The sequence below is a fragment of the Coloeus monedula genome, assembly GCF_965178545.1.
Source record: "Coloeus monedula genome assembly, chromosome: 9".
NCBI lineage: Eukaryota > Metazoa > Chordata > Aves > Passeriformes > Corvidae > Coloeus > Coloeus monedula.
The window spans coordinates 27,435,702-27,453,735 of record NC_138789.1 but is presented as its reverse complement, the minus strand read 5'-3'; the positions used below and the strand labels follow the sequence as shown (position 1 = coordinate 27,453,735).

At 59.5% G+C, this 18,034-nt stretch overlaps 3 protein-coding genes across 3 annotated transcripts; all 3 read right to left on the bottom strand.

The window, feature by feature from the left end:
• Positions 1–1,257: 1,257 nt before the first annotated feature.
• PCSK9 (proprotein convertase subtilisin/kexin type 9) lies at positions 1,258–5,314 on the bottom strand (the record flags this gene model as incomplete). Its single annotated transcript, XM_082287401.1, has 12 exons — positions 1,258–1,425; positions 1,686–1,867; positions 2,116–2,281; positions 2,385–2,533; positions 2,840–3,010; positions 3,292–3,475; positions 3,594–3,790; positions 3,866–4,007; positions 4,357–4,490; positions 4,682–4,805; positions 4,917–5,102; positions 5,183–5,314. The coding sequence occupies 12 exons, from the start codon at positions 5,312–5,314 to the stop codon at positions 1,258–1,260; spliced, it is 1,935 nt and encodes a 644-aa protein (XP_082143527.1).
• A 4,377-nt stretch (positions 5,315–9,691) lies between these two features.
• On the bottom strand, positions 9,692–12,625 carry BSND (barttin CLCNK type accessory subunit beta; the record flags this gene model as incomplete). The annotated part of the gene is made up of 4 exons (XM_082287562.1): positions 9,692–9,977; positions 10,718–10,960; positions 11,309–11,388; positions 12,449–12,625. The coding sequence occupies 4 exons, from the start codon at positions 12,623–12,625 to the stop codon at positions 9,692–9,694; spliced, it is 786 nt and encodes a 261-aa protein (XP_082143688.1).
• A 1,529-nt stretch (positions 12,626–14,154) lies between these two features.
• TMEM61 (transmembrane protein 61) lies at positions 14,155–16,958 on the bottom strand (the record flags this gene model as incomplete). The annotated part of the gene is made up of 2 exons (XM_082287400.1): positions 14,155–14,500; positions 16,612–16,958. The coding sequence occupies 2 exons, from the start codon at positions 16,956–16,958 to the stop codon at positions 14,155–14,157; spliced, it is 693 nt and encodes a 230-aa protein (XP_082143526.1).
• Positions 16,959–18,034: the final 1,076 nt, after the last annotated feature.

Below are 18,034 nucleotides of genomic sequence, written 5' to 3'. Positions count from 1 at the left end.
CAACAGCAACACGAGTTCAAGGGCACATTCCCCAAAACTGGATGATGTTTGTTTCCATAACTGGCAGCTCCTGCCCTGCACCGCTGTTGTTAAAACAAACTTCTGGTCTCGTGTGTGTGGACAACACAGTCCCAGAGCACAGCCCAGCTGTGGGCAAGGGTGCCTGTGCTGTCTGTGCTGACCTCCAAAGGTGCCAGTGGTCATCCAGGAGCACCTTGGACCCCAGGCAGGGATCAGATCCAAGCTGGGGGCCTGTGGCTGCTCCCTAACAAAGCAGAGCTCTTTGGGAGAGCAGAATCCCTGCTGGATGGGTCCCCCTTCCCTCTTCCAGACCAGTTCCTCAGGGGGGATGTCTATGAAGCGAGACAATGGACCACAAGAGCACAGGTAAGTCTAGGAATTTTATTTTAGAAAGAAGTTTTAAAAATGTTTATTTATAAAATTCCAAATGAATATTTAAGGTACAAATGTAAAAACTAAGATGCTATGAAAGCCTTGTCTTCATTCTATTTTTTTTAAAGGAATTACAACCTCCTACAGCTCTATGTGTCTTGGGAAGACCCGAAACTGTTAACACGTAACACCAGCAGATCATTAACTTTGACTTAACAACAAAAAAAGCACTAACAAAGCAGTAGCTGACTGTTGCAATGCAGATAAAAATCTAATTAACCAGCAGACTGTTTAAACTACAGCCCTTACACTTGACTCAAAAGTAAAGAATTCTCCCAGGAATACGATTAGGCAATTATAAAACTGCCCAAAAATGGCTAAACTAGGATTTTCCAGGTGCTAAGCAGCATTAGCTGGCAACTAATGAGCAACTAACCAGGAAAGGAAGGAGCAATCCTCACAGCACTTTTTTTCTCTAAAAAGGTGGGGGATTTGTCCTATGCTGGGTGACAATGGCTGGTTCAGTCAAGGCGTTTATAGGTAGAGCCAGTGCATGGCAAGGAAAGGATTCTGGGATGACTCCAGCGATGGGACAGGGCTCCAGCTGCATGGGAGGTGCTTGGAGAGCTCTTGCAGAGCCACCCTGGATGCTCGCCCTGGATCCTGACCCCGCTGTGTGCGCCGAGGAGACGAGTTCATCCCCCACCAGCACAGCAGCAAAGCGTGGAGGTCATCACCAGCCACATTTTGGGGTGTGGATTGTGCTGGACGCCCTGGAAACACAGCGAGCCAGGGACACACTGGTCCAGCAAAGCATCCATCCCTGCTGTGCCACAGGAACCTCCTGCCTGGCTCAGCCCACCCCTAGTGCCGGCTCCGGCAGCAAATGGCGATGGCCACGGCCGAGCTGCTGCCAGAGACAGCGGCTGCCACGCAGGAATTGTCCACGGCGTAGGCTCCCATGGAGCCAGGGCTCTGGGAAAGGGCATTACAGCCTGTCAGCGTCCAGCCATCATCACAGGACACCGTCACCTAACAGGCAGGAGAGGTCATTGTCCGTGGGTCAGCAAAAGGCCAGCGCCCTGCCCATCCCCCACGTCCCCACAGCTCAGGGGGATGTGACCGGTGTCACCCAGCTGGATGGCGTGTTCCATTACAGGTGGGGACACCAGTGAAGGCTGGGGTTGGGACAGCCACAATGGGCTGAAGCCGAACCAAAACCCATCAGGGTGGCAGAGGGACGGGCAGAGACAAGGACAACACCATGGGGGAGGAGCATGGCCCGTTCCTACCTTCTCCTGGGATTCCGGGGCCATGTGCTCCTTCAGCCGGCACTCGAGGCTGGCAGTGGGGCAGCACACGGCGTGTGCCATCGCCTCTGTCCTGCTGGCACAGCGGCTGGGCCCCCTCCCCAGCCCCACCACCGGCCTGCCACTGGCACCCAGCACCTCGAATGGGGAGTGGAAACTGCACCCTGCCCGGGGGAGAGGGGATGTTGGCACGGGGCAGCCATGGCAGCATCCCAGGGCACACACTGGTGCCAAGGGATGTCCCAAGGGACCCCTGAACCTTCCCCCCTTCGTGCACACAGCACATGTACCCCTTCCCTGCCACCCCAGCACCCACACCCACCCTTTTACCCCCAGATCCCAGAGCTTTTCTGGAAGAGACCCCCTTGTTCATCAGGCTCAGAGGTCTGTAACCGGGTGTGTTGGGTGTTACCAGTCAGCACACGGTCCCGTGGGGAGCACTCGGCCCCCTCGGCCGCCGGGGAGCTGGCATTGATCCGGCACTCAGCCCTGGGCCACGTGCAGCACCTGGCGATGGCATAAACGCCCCGGCCCCGGAGAGCGCTGTGGGCCACGCACTGCTTCTGCCCGTCCTTGTCCTGGGGATGGGGCAGCACAGCGTCACGGAGGGGCTGGGGACCCCCCTCCGAGGCCAGCGGGCACTGCAGGGGCAGCACCTCTGCCTCCGCACGCTCTGCTCACCTCCACGTGCTCCCCCAGCCGGCTGCCGCTGCGGGAGAAGCTGGAGCAGCTGAGCATCTCCTCGGTGCTGGCGCAGCGAGCCACGGCCGTGGCGTGCCGGGCGAGCCCCGAGCGCGCCGACCACACCGAGCGGCAGAGCAGCTGCTCGTCTGCAACCGGGCCGGGGCGTCAGCGACGGGGGACACCCACAGTGACACCCACAGGGACACCCACAGGGACACCCACAGTGACACCCATAGTGACACCCACAGGGACACCCACAGGGACACCCAGCGCCCAAGGCACCGACCAGGCTCCATCGCCCCCATCCATGCAAACGGCTGCACCCAGGCTCAGCCGTCCCCGGCACAGCTCGGGGGGCTTTCTTTGCCGACACACCGTGCTTTCACCCCGGCACTTCTTCCCTGCGAAGGACAGAGCTCGGCCGAGGGCCCAGCAGGCAGCGAGGTCCTTACCTGCTCCCAGCCGGGGGGGCAGCCCAGCCACGCTGTTGGGTGTCTGGAGCCGCTGCTCCTCTGGGAGCCGCGCTGTGTCCACGGCGTTCTTGGCGGAGAAGCGCAGGAGGCGCTGCCGGAGCTCGGCCAGGCTCAGCTGGGGCTCGGCGCTGAGCAGCACTGCAGCGATGCCTGCAAGAGCACGGGAGGCTGCAGTGAGAACCACAGGGGACACAGCCACCTACACACCGCTCCCATGGGCAGCACAACTCCAGGGACAGCGGAGAAGGCGTCTCTGCCGCCCATCGCCCACACGTCCAGCCAGCTGTGCAGGCTGCAGCACCCGAGTGAGGCAGACCAAACCCATGCATCATGGCACACAAAAATGCCCCCAGTTCAGGCATTCCTGAAGCCCTGTGCCAGCACCAGCAAGTGCAGGGCCAGCCCTCCCTGCCCCTCAAAGCGCAGCTCGCCTGCCACATGTGCGGCCGCCTGCGACGTCCCGCTCTGCGCTGTGAAACACGTGCTGCAGTCGCTGGAGGCGCCGATGATGTCGTCCCCCGGGGCAAACAGGTCCACGCAGCGGCCAAAGTTGGTGCCCAGGGTGCCGATTGAGGCAGGCTGATCCTCGCTGTCGGTGGCACCGACCGTGATGACCTGCCAGTGACAGGGGAGCACGGGCGGGATGGCACGCCCAGCCCCAGCCCACGCGGCTGACCCGGAGCCGGCGGGACGAGGTGGCATCCAAGCCTCAGGGGACCCCCACAACCCTTACCTCTGGCTCGGAAGCAGGCGAGTACAAGCAGGCATCGTCCTTGTAGTTGCCGGCAGCCGCCACCACCGCCGCTCCCATCCGCGCCATCCGCCGGCAGCCCGCGTTGAGCGCGGGGCTGTGGGCGCCGGCCAAGGGCAGCACCACCACCAGCGGCGCGTAGGGCTGGGCCTCCAGCGTCCTCTGGATGAACTCCAGGGCTGGGAGGGACAAGACACTATCGCAGGAGGCCCCGGGAGGGATCCTGCTCCTCTCCGGGGCGTGGGGTCACTCACCCATGAGGGTCCCGCTGACGGTGCCCTTGCCCTGGCAGTTCAGCACGCGGAGGCTGCGGATGTTGGCACCCGTGGCCACGCCGGCGTCGCGCCCGCTCAGCACCCCGGCCACGTGCGTGCCGTGGCTGTCACACTTGCTGGCCTGGCACAGGCACCACAGTTTCATGCCCCAGCCCATTGCACCAAAGCAGGTTTGCAATCCCACAACATCCTTCCCACTCCTTCCCACCTTGATTCCCTCTTACCTGACACACACCCATGCCACCCTAGAACGCTTTCCTGGAAAGACACCCTGCCCTATCTTGAAACAGACCACCTTGAGGGTCCCAATATCCCCCAGAACCACAGCTCCTGTTGCCCGTCCTGCCCAGCATTTTGCCCCAGGCCAAGTGTTTCCCTTGTCCTGGAAAGCCCCACAAGCCTGCCCAGGGTATGATGGATGCAGGGGGATGGTCTGGCCAGGATGCAGCACGTAGCACCTCGGAGCTCACCTGCCTGTGGAAGTGGGTGCCATCCTCCTCGGGGATGCTCTCAAAGCCAGTCACAGTCACCCTTCCCTCGATCTCCCGGTGGGTGCTCTGCACACTGGTGTCCAGCAGGTAAATCTCCACCAGGTCACCTTTATCTGCCAGGGATGCATCCAGGGATAAAGGCAGCCACCACCACGGTCAGCACAGGCCACCTGGGATGCTCCCAAAGTGCAGCTCCAGACCCGTCGCACCATGGGGCAGTGGAATATTCCCATCCCTCAAGTAAAGGGGAGGGGACCCGACTCTTCCCCACAGGGTTGCCCCCCTCACACACCGCAGCGCTTACTGGGAGGGCTGTAGGCGCCTGAGCCGGGCTGTGGCGGCACGATCCTGCCCAGGTTCCAAGGAATGCTCTGGGCAAAGACATAGGCATCCTCCTCAATGTACTTCACGTGCGGCAGCTTCAGCGCCTGCGGGGAGGACCCAAAGCTCCGGTTTCCCCCCAAGGCTGGGGCTGCCACCCCCACCAGTGCCCACCGCAGCTGCTGTCCCCTGCCACGACCCTGCTGTCCTCCACGTACCGTGTCCAGGACGTCGCTGCTCATCCTCACCAGGAAGGCTGGCAGGAGGTGGAAGACGTGCAGCAGCTCTGCCAGGTGTCCCCGCCGAGCCGCCCGGGCCTGCAGCCGCCGGGCCGTGCCTCGCACCTCGGCCTCGCTGCCCGCCCGCAGCATCACCACGTAGCGCCCGGGCAGCCGCCACGACGCCTGCGGGGACACAAGCACCGGGCTGGGGTTCGAGGAACACACACCGGAGCGTGGCCGTCCCCCCACCCCACCCTCCTCACCTTGGCGGCGCGATGGAAAGCAGCGGGTCCCGGGGGGGCAGTCCCGACGGCGGCTTCCCCCTCCTCGACCGCCCCCGGGGCCAGAATCAACTCCGCCAGCACCAGCGCCAGCCCCAGCGCCCGCGGGGACATCCCGCACCCGTGCCCCGACGGGCAGCGCCGGGAGCCGCCGGGACCCTCAGCGCCGCGGGGATCCCCTGCGCGACCGCCGAGGGGCCGGAGAGCACCCGCGGGGCCGAGGGGCCGGAGCGGAGTCGAAGGGCTGGAACGGGGCCAGGGAGCTGGAGCGGAGCCGAGGGATCGGTGCGCACCCGCGGAGCGCACCCGCGCAGGTCCCGGAGCGCGGCGGCGGCCGCGGCTCTGCCCGTCGGGCCGGGGCTCAGCGCGGCGGGGCGGAGATCACGCCACGGCCGCCGGCCCCACGGGCCCAGCCGGGCGGGTTAAGCATTAACGGGGCCGCGGGAGGGGGCGCGGGGCCGTGGGGCCGCGGGGAGAGGGCAAATGGGGCCGCTGCTCACCCCGAGTCCCGGCGGATCGCTGGGGGCTCTGGCGAGCAAAGCGCAGCCTCTCAAGGACGGTTAGCAGAAAGGGCTGAAAGCTTTAATGTGCCTCCTCCTGCCTCGCTCCACGAATAAATTCCCGTGAAATCCTCTAATCCTGTTTGGGCATTTTTTACAGAGTCGTCACACATCGCAAATGCCCTTTTTGCGGGATGATATCGGCGCTTTCCGGCAGGTCTCCACGCCGCTTCCCACCTCTGCCCTCCCGCAGCATCGGGATCCCACACTGCCCCACATCCCCAGTGACCTTCGGCAAACCCCGTCCCTGCTCCCGGCTTTTCAGGGAACCAGGAATATATTTATGTTTTGGCTGGTTATTTACAAGCTCCTCAGATTATATGGGTTTATATGGATGCACATGTTTTATATGGATGTGTGTGTTTTGTACAGATGTGCACGGTTTGTATGAACGTGTTTCACATGGGTGTTCGTGTTATAATTGTGTGTGTGGTTTGTATGCATGTATCTGTTTTATATGGATGTGTGTGGTCTGTATGCACGTAAATGTTTTACATATGAACATGTTTTATAATTATGTGTATGGTTTGCACGGACATCAATGTTTCATACAGACGTGTATAATGTTTCGTAATGATGTGCACGGTTTATATGGATGTGTGTGTTTAATATGGATGAAAACAGCTTGTATGGACCATGCTGATTTTTTTACTGAGACCTCAAGTGGGTGCCTGAACTCTGGTTTGAGTAACTGGAGGGACACCAGACCCCGCTTGTCACCCACTCTGCTGCAGAGAGCTGGCCCTGGAAGGGGTCAGTGTTCAGGACACGGATCATGGGGACAAGTCTCACTCCTGATTTTTGGCTCAGCTTCTTCAGTGCCACTAAGTCCCACAACCCACCATTGGGGCCTCAGGAGGCTTCCGGGACAGCTGAGCACGGGGGGACCCCATCTCAAGGGGGACAGTCTCCCTCTTCCTGCAGTCGCTCCATTCGTTTTTGCACAGGGGACAAGCTGTGTCCCAGGGAAGGATGGAAGGAGCTCAGAGAGGAGGGGGTGGCAGAGTTCCCCCCAGTTCCACGTGCACCCCCACGTGCTGAGGAACCCACTGAGGTCCTGACATCAACATCTGGCCCCAGCTTCTGAGCAGGGAGTGTGAGAGATGCCCCGCTCTGGAGCTCTCTCCGGGAGCGGATATCTGCAGAAAGGTTATTTTTTTAATTGAGAAATTATCTACAAATAACCCCAAATCTGCGCTTTGTACAGAAGAGATCTGATTCGGTCCTGGCACCCCAGGGGGCCTCCGGCGTCCGTGTCTGTGGAAAAGCAGGGTTTCTCTCGAGGGGGGAGGAATGAGAGAGCAGAGGCATCGGAGACGACCTCACCAAGGGGGAAGGGTTCCTAAATCCCTGCTGCCGCCCATCCGGGGGGAGAGGTGGGGCTCCGGGCCGGTTGCGCTGGTAAAATTAACTTCCCCCAGACTTCCTGGGAGACCCTCGCCTGCGCAAGGATTCTCCTTGATCCTCAAGGAAGAAGCACTGCGCTGCACCAGCCGGGAATCGAACCCGGGTCGCAAGAATGGGAATCTTGCATGATACCACTACACCACTGGTGCGCTGCTGGCGCCTCCCCCCGCGGGCCACCAAGGCTCGCCCTGACCCGGTCCCACGCGGGTGGCACCGCCGGCCCCTTCCCCGCCCATCGGCTCCCAGCAGCGGGGTCCCCGCGGGAGGGTCACACGCGTGGGCGGCGGGCGGGCGGGCCCCCCCTCCCGCATAAGCTGAGCCAGAGCCGGGGCTGCTCGCAGCGTTTAATGCCATGCAGGAATGTCCCGATTCCCACAATGTTTAACCTCGGCCGGCGCGGGAGCAGAGTCCTCCGGCTCAAGGATGCTGTGGCGGGGATGGCGGGATGCACATCCAGCTGCGCGAAGGGTTCCGTGGGGGACAGGGTCGAGGCCCCGTGTCAACCCGCTCCCCTGCCCCTGCCAGGAGAAATACTTCTGAAAACCAGGTTTCTTTTGCCGAAAGTGGGAGGGAGTACCAAACCATGAGGTAGGAACCTCTTCTGTGAGAAAGGCTGGGACAGTGTTCAGCCTGGAGAAGAGAAGGCTCCAGAGAGACCTTAGAGCCCCTTCCAGCACAGAGACTACAGGGAGCTGAGAGGGACTTTGGACTGTGAAGCCCTGGCACAGTTTTTCCCAGGGAAGCTGTGGATGTCCCACACTGGAAATATTCAAGGCCAGGAAGGACAGGGCTTGGAGCAACCTGGTCTAGTGGAAAGTGTCCCTGCCCATGGCAGGGGGCTCAGAACAAGATGATCCTTCCAGCCCAAACATTCAGTGGTTCTTTAGGTAAAAAATTTTGGGTCTCTACCAGACTCCCACACTCCACAGGAGCAGTGACACAGAGTGACATCCTGCCCCAGGCACCCTCTGAAACTCAGTGAGACATGGCCCTATCTGAACAGCATTCCCAGAGCCACCACTCTCCCCTGCACAGGGAAGGACAGGCAGGAGTACATGTAATCAATCTGGTAATGCTTCCTCCTGGAGAGCCTCTCGCAATCCTGTGGCAATGTTTAGCCAACACTGAGCCTTCATTCCCCACCCTCCTGCTGGCCATAAACACCCTGAGTGTGTAGGTGCTCCCTGTCACCAAAGGCTGCTTTGGGGACACCAAGGTGAGCGAGGGGTGCAGGAGCACCAGCAGGGGTGTCACAGGGGTGTGACACCTCAGGTACAGCCTTTTCTTGCACACCTGCACTGTACCAGCACAGCACTCCCTGGGTGGCAGGGGGAACATGGGAACATTCTTCCAGGGCTCTCGTGCTCCATCCCCCTCAGGTGCTGGAGGAGAGCTTTCCCCCACTTCTGCGCTTGGGCAGTTGGAACTGCAGGATTTTTAAGCTCCCTTCCAACTCAGCTCTGTGATCCTACGGAATTTGCTGAAGTTCTCCTCTGCCAGCAGACGTGCTCCCAAGCCTCCTGGGGCTGTGCCAGGCACAGGCAGCATCCAGCCCAGCTTTCCAAAAGCAGAGCAAGGGACTCTCAGCATCCCCATGCTGCTGGATCCACTGATGCTTTGATCCAGACCCAGCTGCCCCGGGGGAGGCTCAGCCTCTCAGATCCCTGCTGTCCCAGGCAGCCAAAGGCTGTGGCTCCCACCTGTGCTGCCATCTCTGTGTGCTGGAGACAGGCTGTGGAGAGCCCCTGTGTTGTCCCTGTGGTGGTGACAAACCAGGCTGAGGTCCATCCACGTGGTTTGGAACAAACACTTATTATTCACAGAAAGTTTGGGGACAGTGAGTGACAGTGTGCAAACCCACCTGCAGCTGTTGGCACTGACCCAGCAGACAGTGTCCAAAGCCACCACCTCAAGTGCCATCACCAGGGGTTTGGCTCAGCTGAGTCCTCCTCCCTCTGCCCCCAAGGGTCCTGGAAGCTGGTCCTTGTGCAGGAGATAGGGGACAGCATGGTCTGTCACCTCCATCACCCCTCTCCCAACCTGGAGATAGGAAGGCTGCCTGCTGCAGGAGACTCAGGATTGAATTTTAATTTCTGCAGAGCTTGGATAAGTGGGAAAAAGACTTTGAGGACACCTCTGCCTCATAAAACCCACCTGCATTGAGCACATCTTTACCTACCCAAACCTGATCCTGTTCCAAGCAGCACAGCCTATCCCTTCCCAAGAACAGTATTTAGCCCAGATCCTGCCCAGCCCAGCTTCTCTTTGCCCACCCAAAGGGCTCCAGCAAGGAAGCCTTGTCCATATGCTGTGGAACTAGGGAGGTGGCAGTTCCCCGTTCGGTTTTGGGGGAATAACACTCTCCTGAGTGGCTGGGTGTGCACAAGGGGTGCAGCATGGCACAGGCACAGGCAGGAACCGGGGCCACTGCACTTTCAGGGACAGCCCCCTTCCCTCCAGGCTGTGACCTGTGTGTCCCCTCCACGAGAGGAGTCCATGCCAAGTGGCCATTCCCCCGGGGAAATCAGTTTTCAGGCTCAAAAAGGCGGTCGCTGTTCTTGAGCAGAGCATCCGGCTCCTCCTGGAGCCCGTAGTAGAGGTCATCCTGCTCCCCAGGGCCTTTCCGAGGGGATCCGGGGTGTTCTCCCCCCGCCGAGGAGCTGCTCGGGGTGCGGCCGGAGCGGGCGGCGGAGGGCAGGGTCCGGCTCTGTGGCGTGGGGCTGCCGGGCACGGAGCCCTCCAGCGATGGCGTGTCCATCTCCTCCAGCAGGGATGCCAGCGGAGCATCCCCCGGGGCTGGCCGGGCGGGGCTGCGGGGACAAGGTTACACCAAACACGGCTGGGCAGGAGCTGCGGTTCCCCCGGAGCCGGTGGCTGCGGGAGCGCTGCTCAGGGAGCATCCCAGCACCACCAGTCCCCTTGCTGGGTGGCTGGAGCGCCCTGGGATGTCCCTATCCCAGCCCCTGGTGCCTGCCTTTATGGGGACACCTGCCTGCCAGGTTCCTGCTGCCCATGGGATGAAGTAGTGGCTGTCTTTGCATTTCCTGCATCCCGAGGGGAAAGCAGTGCACCCGTCCCAGCTGTAGCTACATTTTGGCAGGTGCCCAAGTCCTATGCCCTGAGCCTGCACAGTGATCCCCATCACCTGCAGAGCCCTTTGGGACCTCCCAAACCAATGCTTGGGCATCACATGTGGCACCTGGTTTGAGGGTCACGTACTGGGCATCTCATTTCTATCAAAGTCTGATCAGAAACTTTGGGGTTATTCTGGTGAGGGACACTGTTTATACTGATAAAATTAAATAAAAGCAAAATGCAAACATCAAAATGCAAATTACAACCAAAGGCCATCTACATTTCCTCCTGGGAAATAATTTGGTTCAGAGACTCCTCGTGGGTTGAGGCACCATCCAGGCTCCAGTGGGGCCAAGGGTCTGGGGGCTGGCTCAGTGCTGTGAGAGCAGCAAAGACCTCTCTGCTCCCTCTCCCTCCCCCCCCTTTTCACCCCACATGCCACCGGTGCCACCCCAACCCCACAGGCATCACATACCAGCTGCCTTCTGCTGTTTCCAGCCGAGATCCCAGCTCTTGGAGGGGGTCTCCAGCACCCCCCAGCTCCCGGTGGACCTCTGCTTTGGCCTGCACAGCTGACTGGGAGCAGCTGCGGGATCTGGACTGGGCCATGGGTGGGAGTGGAGCTGAGCTGACCACCTGCCTCTGGATCTGGTCATAGGACGGCAGGCTCGTCTCGTAGGTGCTGGTGGCCCCTTGGTTGGGGCAGGGGGCAATCAAGCTGCAGGCAAAGGGATAACAGGGTGCTGAGCAGTCCTGGACCTCATGGAGCTGGGAGATGCTCAAGCACAGGCGCACAGGGCTCCATCACGTGAGGAAGTGGCTTTAGAGGCCACCAAGGCCACATCACTGCCCACACCAGCAGCAGAGCCAGGAGATGCCTGCAGGAACATCACTGGATGCTCTGCATCCCCCAGCATCACTCAAGCTCAGCCTCGGGGGGGCTCAGGCAGCCCTTGCCTCTCCCACCCTGACCCCTGCTTGGCATTTTGTGCTGCAATCGGTGCAGCTGTCCCCAGTCTCAGGCTCTGCCCTCAGGGCACACACATCACCCCGCTGTGGGACCCACCGGGTGTCCTTCTGTGGCAGCACCATGGGTTTGCGGTCCAGGAACTGCTTGGCCTCGAGGTCCGCAGGGATGAACGTTATCTGGGGGGAAAAGAAAGGCAGAGCCTGGGCATCACGGGGGCCCTCAGCCCTCATAGGGGAATAGGGCTGGAGTGTCCCTTCAGCTGGGTTTAGGGTGGTTTTCCTACCATATTTGGATGTTTTGCTTGGAAATAGCTTTTTTGAGGGAAATCAGTAAGGAATGAATGAATCCAGCCCAGCCCTGAATGAATCCAGCCCAGCCCTGAATGAATCCAGCCCAGCCCTGCTCTCAGTGCCTTTCCCCCTGTGGCGTCCCACAGGTCCCCAAGCCCAGAGGGAGCCCCAAGGCCCACACGGGAGCTCAGTGGTCAGGGACAACATCGAGGGTGTCCCATCCTTGAGCCTCGAGCACAGTGGCAAAGCCACATCTCCCTCCTAGCCAGGACTGAGCTCAGCCATGAGGGGAGCTGGTTTCTGCTTCACCCCAGTCCCAGAGAACACAGCTGCTTTCAGAGGTCCCAGCTGCTCCCAGGCCCTGAGGTCACTCCCCCACATTTTGGAGGGCAGCCAAGTTGTTGACAGGCCATCCAGCAGTGCCCAGATCAGTCCTACAGATGCCCTCTCCTTGGAAAAGTACCCTTTTCTGCCAGACCCGTTTCCCAGGGCAAGGGCGCGTGGCTGCCCTCTGTGCTGGCAGTGCCCTCTGCCAAGAAGACTGGCAGGTGAGGGCTGGGCTCAGGGGGGCTGGGACCCTCCAACCTCCATGGCCATGACAGTCCCTTCTTGGAAGTCCTGGGAGCCTGCCAAGCCCCAGACCCCAAGGAAAGGGTGCCATGGGAGAGATGAACACAAGTTTACTTCCTTGGGATTATTCCCTGCTGCCTGTTTGAAAGCTAAGTCTAGGCTGTGCAGGGGGTGACGGAGAGTGGCCACATCCTGCAGGCATCAGCAGGGGACAAGCTTCCCAAACCAACAATTCCCCCTCCAGATTGCTGCAGGTGGCTTCCTCTGGGGAAGCTGAGGCACAGCCTGAGGCTACACATCCACAGCAGCCAAAGCCCCCCAAACCCAGCTGAGCCCTCGAGCCCCCCAGAGCGCTCAGCAGCGGGATGGATCCTACCTTTGGGTAGCACTGGCACATGCTCCAGGTGATGCCCACGGCTACGAGCAGGACGCCCAGGACGCAGAAGGTGATGTAGATGTGGGGCTTTTCCACACTCATGATGAACATCCCCGTCATCACCAGGAAGAACCCCAAGATGATGAACCCGTAGCGGAAAGTCTTCTCCTCTGCCATGGGCTCCGGGTGGGAGAGGCAGGAGGAGATGTGCCGGGAAGCCCGTTCACCTGCGGCTGCTGCCTGCTGAGCACACCTGCAGGGTGAGGCAAGGAGTGGTTTCTCTCTCTGGAGGCTGCCAGGAGCTGAGGATCAGCTGCACGTTGAGCTGGTCCTGCCCAGGGCTGAGCCAGCCAGTTTTTAATGGGTTTGTAATGAATGCAAACACTGACCCGCCGTTCACACTCCAGTGGAGCCGCCTGGCACGTGTCCGGGTAACCTTCCCTGCAGGCACGCTCAGCCGGACCCCACACCCGGGGAAGGGACAGGGAGGGAGAGGGGAGCATGGCTGCAGAGGTGGGGACCCGGAGATCAGCTGGTCCTGCTGGGATTTTCCCAGCCCTGGGCACTGGAGCTGGAGTTGGTCACAAATCAGAGCTGGCAGAGCCCCAGATAAGGGGGTTGCCAGGGCCCAGCATGTTCTCAGGGGCTGTGGGGCTGCAACAGGAAAAGAGGGAGTGCTCTGGGGTCTTTTCGGAGGCCAGTGGGTTTGGAACAGACCCTGCCTTGCTGTGGCCGAGTGCTAAGGCTGCCTCACTGGGCAGCAAGAGGGCTGTGAAGAGGGCACTAAAGCCAGAAAAGGATGGACTGAGGTTGGTCCACCCAGGGGGAATGAAGACAGAGTATCCCTATGCCCTGTTTTCACTTAATTCGGAGCTGGGGTGTTTAAAGGTGTCACCTTCCCACCACACATCCGACAGCCAGACAATGTTTGTTTTATTTCCTTGATTTATTCCCTCGTTTTATTCCCTTGATACACCTGGCTTATGACAAATAATTATATTATAAACAGAATCTTAGACGTGGCTGTGGCTCCTCAGCCGCTGTGCAGCCCTGCAGGGCTGCAGGGGGTCCGGGGCAGCCCTTTACTTTGGTGGGATGCGGGAACTGGCAGCAGCCCCTGCCACAGCTGGCCTTTCCTCTGGGCAAGGCTGCACAGCCATCCGCAGAGAGCAGGGAGGGGCGGGGGCTGTGCCACTCAGGATGGCTTTTACAGGAGGCTGCCTGAAATGCCAAGTGCGCTTGGATGCTCTGACCACGGGCACGACCCACTGAGCATCTCTAACACCGCATGATGTGAAGCGTGGGAAGTCAGGACTTAGGGAAGCAAGGTGGAAGGGATGGAGACAAGGCTGGAAGGGGCATTGCAAAGGCAGAGAAGCGAATGGTGCAGACGGAGCTGGGCTTTCTCTGGCCAGATTCCTCGCTCTTTGCTGCAGCTTTCGTTACTGAAGGGGCAGCCCCCGGCCTGACAGGAGCTCCCCAGGGCGGGCCAGAGCAGGGAATGCAAAGCCTCTGAAACCAGCAGTGGCTTTATTAAAAATATGAAAGCTTTCAAACATGCCAGTTACCCCCGACGCTCCGAACACATCCCCCGCAGGACCCACAATCCCAACAGCGCCAGACCCATCGCTCGGAAAGCCAGGCAAGCCAGGCTGACCCTTCCCACTCCTCGCCCACCCTCCTCTCACCCCCACAAGGAAAGAGGCTCAGTTTAAAGCCGGGGGACTGGGCAGCCACCCGCAGAGTCCCGGCCCGGGCTGCCCCAGCTCAGACCCCCGGACGCTGATGTTCTCATAGCTGGGGGGAGGCGTTGCCTGCGGCTCCTCGGGGTGCGGCGCGTCCAGCCAGGACGGGCTGGGGCGGAACAAGGCGCTGTCGGAGGAGCTGCGCCGGCGGCCGCCCTGCCAGCCCTCGTCCTCCTCCAGGTAGCGGTACAGGGGCGGCGTGAGCTCCTCCTTCCTCCCCGGCGGCTGCACGTAGGCCGGGGCGCCGTGGGCAGGTCTGCAGGTCAGGGCTTCTTCATAGGTGGGGATGGCGCTGGCGTCCCAGGTGCTGCGAGGGAAGAGGGAAAAACCCAGCAGTGCACATTGTCAACATCCCAGCACCCAGCTGGAGCATCCCAGCATCCAGCTGGAGCATCCCAGCACCCAACTGGAGCATCCCAACACTCATCAACCACAGCCATGCCAACATCCCATCACCCAGAGCATCCCAGCACCCAACAACTGGATCACCCCAGCACCCAATAACTGGAGCACCCCAGCACTTGTCAACTGTAGCATTCCTGTACTCTGTCACCCAAAGCTATCCAAGTGTCCCGCCAACTGCAGCATCTCAGCATCCATCAGCTGGAGCATCCCAACACCCCATCAGCCCCAGTCCTTGAGCATGATTAACATCTGTGCTGGGGATGGCACATGGGCAGGTTTTGCATGCTCAGGGTCAAGGGGTGACCATGTCAGCTGCTTCCTGACATCATGAGGGTGCAGAGCCATCCACGGAGGTCTTGCAAGAGGGTCCCACAGGCAAAAGTGCATCCTCATCATGCCTAACCCCTAATTCACCCCAGAAGAGCAGAGGCTGCTGACAGCTGAGGGAGCAGTTTGGCACAAGAACCTGGACAAGCACCAGGCACCCTGGGTCACTGTGGTCAAACACCACTCCTGTGCCAGCCAGAGCCCTCCCTGCACTGGCCAAGCCTAGTGCCACTTCCAGCAGAGCTTTGCTGAGCAAACACAACTTGTGTACAGGGAAAACCTCTGGACAACCTTTGCCCTGCACATGGCCCTGCTTGGCACCCTATGGAACAGCGAAGTCCCAAAGCTGGGAATGCTGTGAAAGCAACTCATCATTGCAGATGAAACCCAGCCCTGTGTGCTGGGGAGGCAGCAGGCATGGGAGGGCACAACTGGTACAAAGGAAAAGCCATGTGCTCCACAGGGATGCCTTCATGCTGAACTTGGCAGATCCCTGTCCCAGACAAGCTGCCCTGGGCTTCTGCGCCAGGGATTTTGCCAACCAGCCTCAGCTTGCACAGGAATGCTGCCTTGGAAACGCATAGAGGGGGATTTATCCCAGCACAGGATGCTTTGCTGGGGCTGGAGGAGCTGCTGCAGCACCAGCAGTGCTACATCCCACCCAGCATGGGAGCTGGGAGTTCAGGGAAGGGGACATTCCCCACAGGGGCACAGCAAAGTCCCTCCCTGGGACAAGGAGCCTCCCCCCAGATACCCACACTGGCTCACAAGCTCACAGATATCCAGATGGGCACTGAAACCCCTGGAGAACCAGGAACGTGCCTCCCACTCCAACTGTGTTTTTATGGTTTAATGTTCTTAAGAGTTTCTTTTAGTGCTGCTTTTCCCCAGAGCCCGATTTATGCTGGAGCCAAGATCTTTGCTGTGACCCCACAAAGCAGCACTGGGAAGGGCTGGCTGGCTCTGCTTCCATAGCAGTCCCTGGAAAAAAAAAAACCCTTTTGATCAAAAAAACTTTTAAATCAAGAAGTGGGAATAAATCTCAGGCTCACACTGGAAGATTCAGGGAACCCGAAAAGCAGCAGAGGAGTTCAGGGCAGGGCAAGAAGTCTTTCCATACCCTACAATCGGCTTCATACATGACCCTCTGCCTACATTCCTGTCTTGTTGCCATTCCAAGGATTCTTTTTCCTTTTTTTCTTCATTTAACTCCCTTGTAAGAAAGATTTTGCTTCCATTAAAGATGTTATAAACACCTTCATCTTACAGAGCATTGCAGACCTGGGAGACCACGACTGGAGCTCTGAGTGACCTCTCCCCACCCCCACATCCAAACCTTCTGCCAGAAAACCAATGTATTCTTCTGCTTGGTGGCCCTGCTAAGGAGATTTGTCCCTTGGCACGTGATGGCCCTGCAGGGCGAGGAGAGCTGGACGCAGCCAAGCTGGCCAAGGGCACAGCCAGCGTGGGCACAGAGGGGGTGGGCAGGGAGAGGACTGCGGGGGCTCGGGGTGACATTAATGAGTAGGAGCATCTGCTCGGGGAGCAGCAGGACAGCACTGAGCAGTGTTGCTGCTCCTGTGAGTTCACCAGTGAGCAAGGCTGGGAACAGGTTTAGGCTCAGGGACAGCCAAGCCCACCCTCCACCTCTGCCCACCCAAGCACTGGCAGGGACGTGGCTCCCACCTGCAGTTCCACTTCTCCGGAGGCTCCGCCGTGAAGTACTGCAGGTCCCTGGGGAAATGGTACTGGTAGCGCCGGGACACCACCCTGGCGTTGGCCTTGACGGACCAGAGGAGGCCGAAGATGAGGAGGATGCCACCGATGCCGCAGCAGAAGAAGCTGACGGAGCGGAGCAGGGCGCTGGAGGAGGAGGAGCTGGGAACAGCCTCAGCTTCCCGGGGAGGCAGGAGGCGAGCCCCGCTGCCAGAGCCCACCTCCCCGTCACTCCACCAGGCAAAGCACAGTGTCCCTGTCACCAGCAGCACGGCCCCCGTGATGGTCAGGCCGTAGCGGAAAGAGGCGGCTGCCATCCTTCAGATGGAGGTTTTAGGAGGGGAGAAGAGTGAGGCAAGGCATGAGAGACCCCACGTCCTGTAAGACAAGAGGGGGGCCAGGTTTGAGCAGGAGAAACTCATGGAAGACCTGCCAGGGGAGAAAATGACTGAGTTAGAACCTCTCCTGGGGTTGCAGCCTCTTTAGTTGTTATTACTGACCATCAGAAGGGGCATTTCCACCATCTCAGACGGGAAGCCCTTGGGAAGAGCAAAGTCAGCACCAGGTTGGACTCATAAACTTCCCAACAGCCTCATAAGAACATCCTGATTTTCAAGGAATCACATAGCACTCCCACAAAGGCAGGATGGACACCCCAGCTCCGGGCACTTTCACAGCTCTTCTCTTTGGGTTTTATTCCCGACTTCCTCCCAAACTGGGAGGAATGCCAGCTGGGTTTCCTGGGTTTTCAAAGCATGGCTTATGGAAGAGGTCAGAGAGAGGGACATAAATTTAAGATGTCATCACTTCCGAACTATCAGTGTGCCTGTTTTCTCCTCCAGAACTGATGACATTGGAAAAATCTGCTCAATCTTCATCTACATGAGGTTTGGCACACAAAATCTTGCTCCCCTGGGTCAGCTCCAGTGCAGACCTTCTCAAGTTCTTCTGTCAAGACCAACCCCGAAGGTGTTATCACCACTTTCACCTGCCCTATCAGAGTGGTCTGGGTTGGTTTGACAACCAAACAGATGAGCTAGTGCCGCATGTTTCTGCTGGGTGACTCCTCTCAGCTAAATGTCACATGCAGAAAGCAACCATGCTTCCCTGGTGCTGGAAAACTTGGGGAGGGGGAACTGCTTTCTGATCTCGGTCCCTGTGACTTTCTCCAGCAAACAGCAAGCATCTGCTCCCTCAGCTTGTGCATTCCCAGCTCCCAACTAACCTAGGCGGCAGAGAGGTCCCACCATGTCCCCCCTGGCCCTGCTCACTGCCCAGCAAGAAGACGCAGGTTCAGCTCCCACTTCTCAGTGGACAAAAAGCTTTGGCCCATGTGGGAGTTAAGCACCAACACTCCCAGACAGATTCAGTCCTGGGTGACTCCACTGTGAAG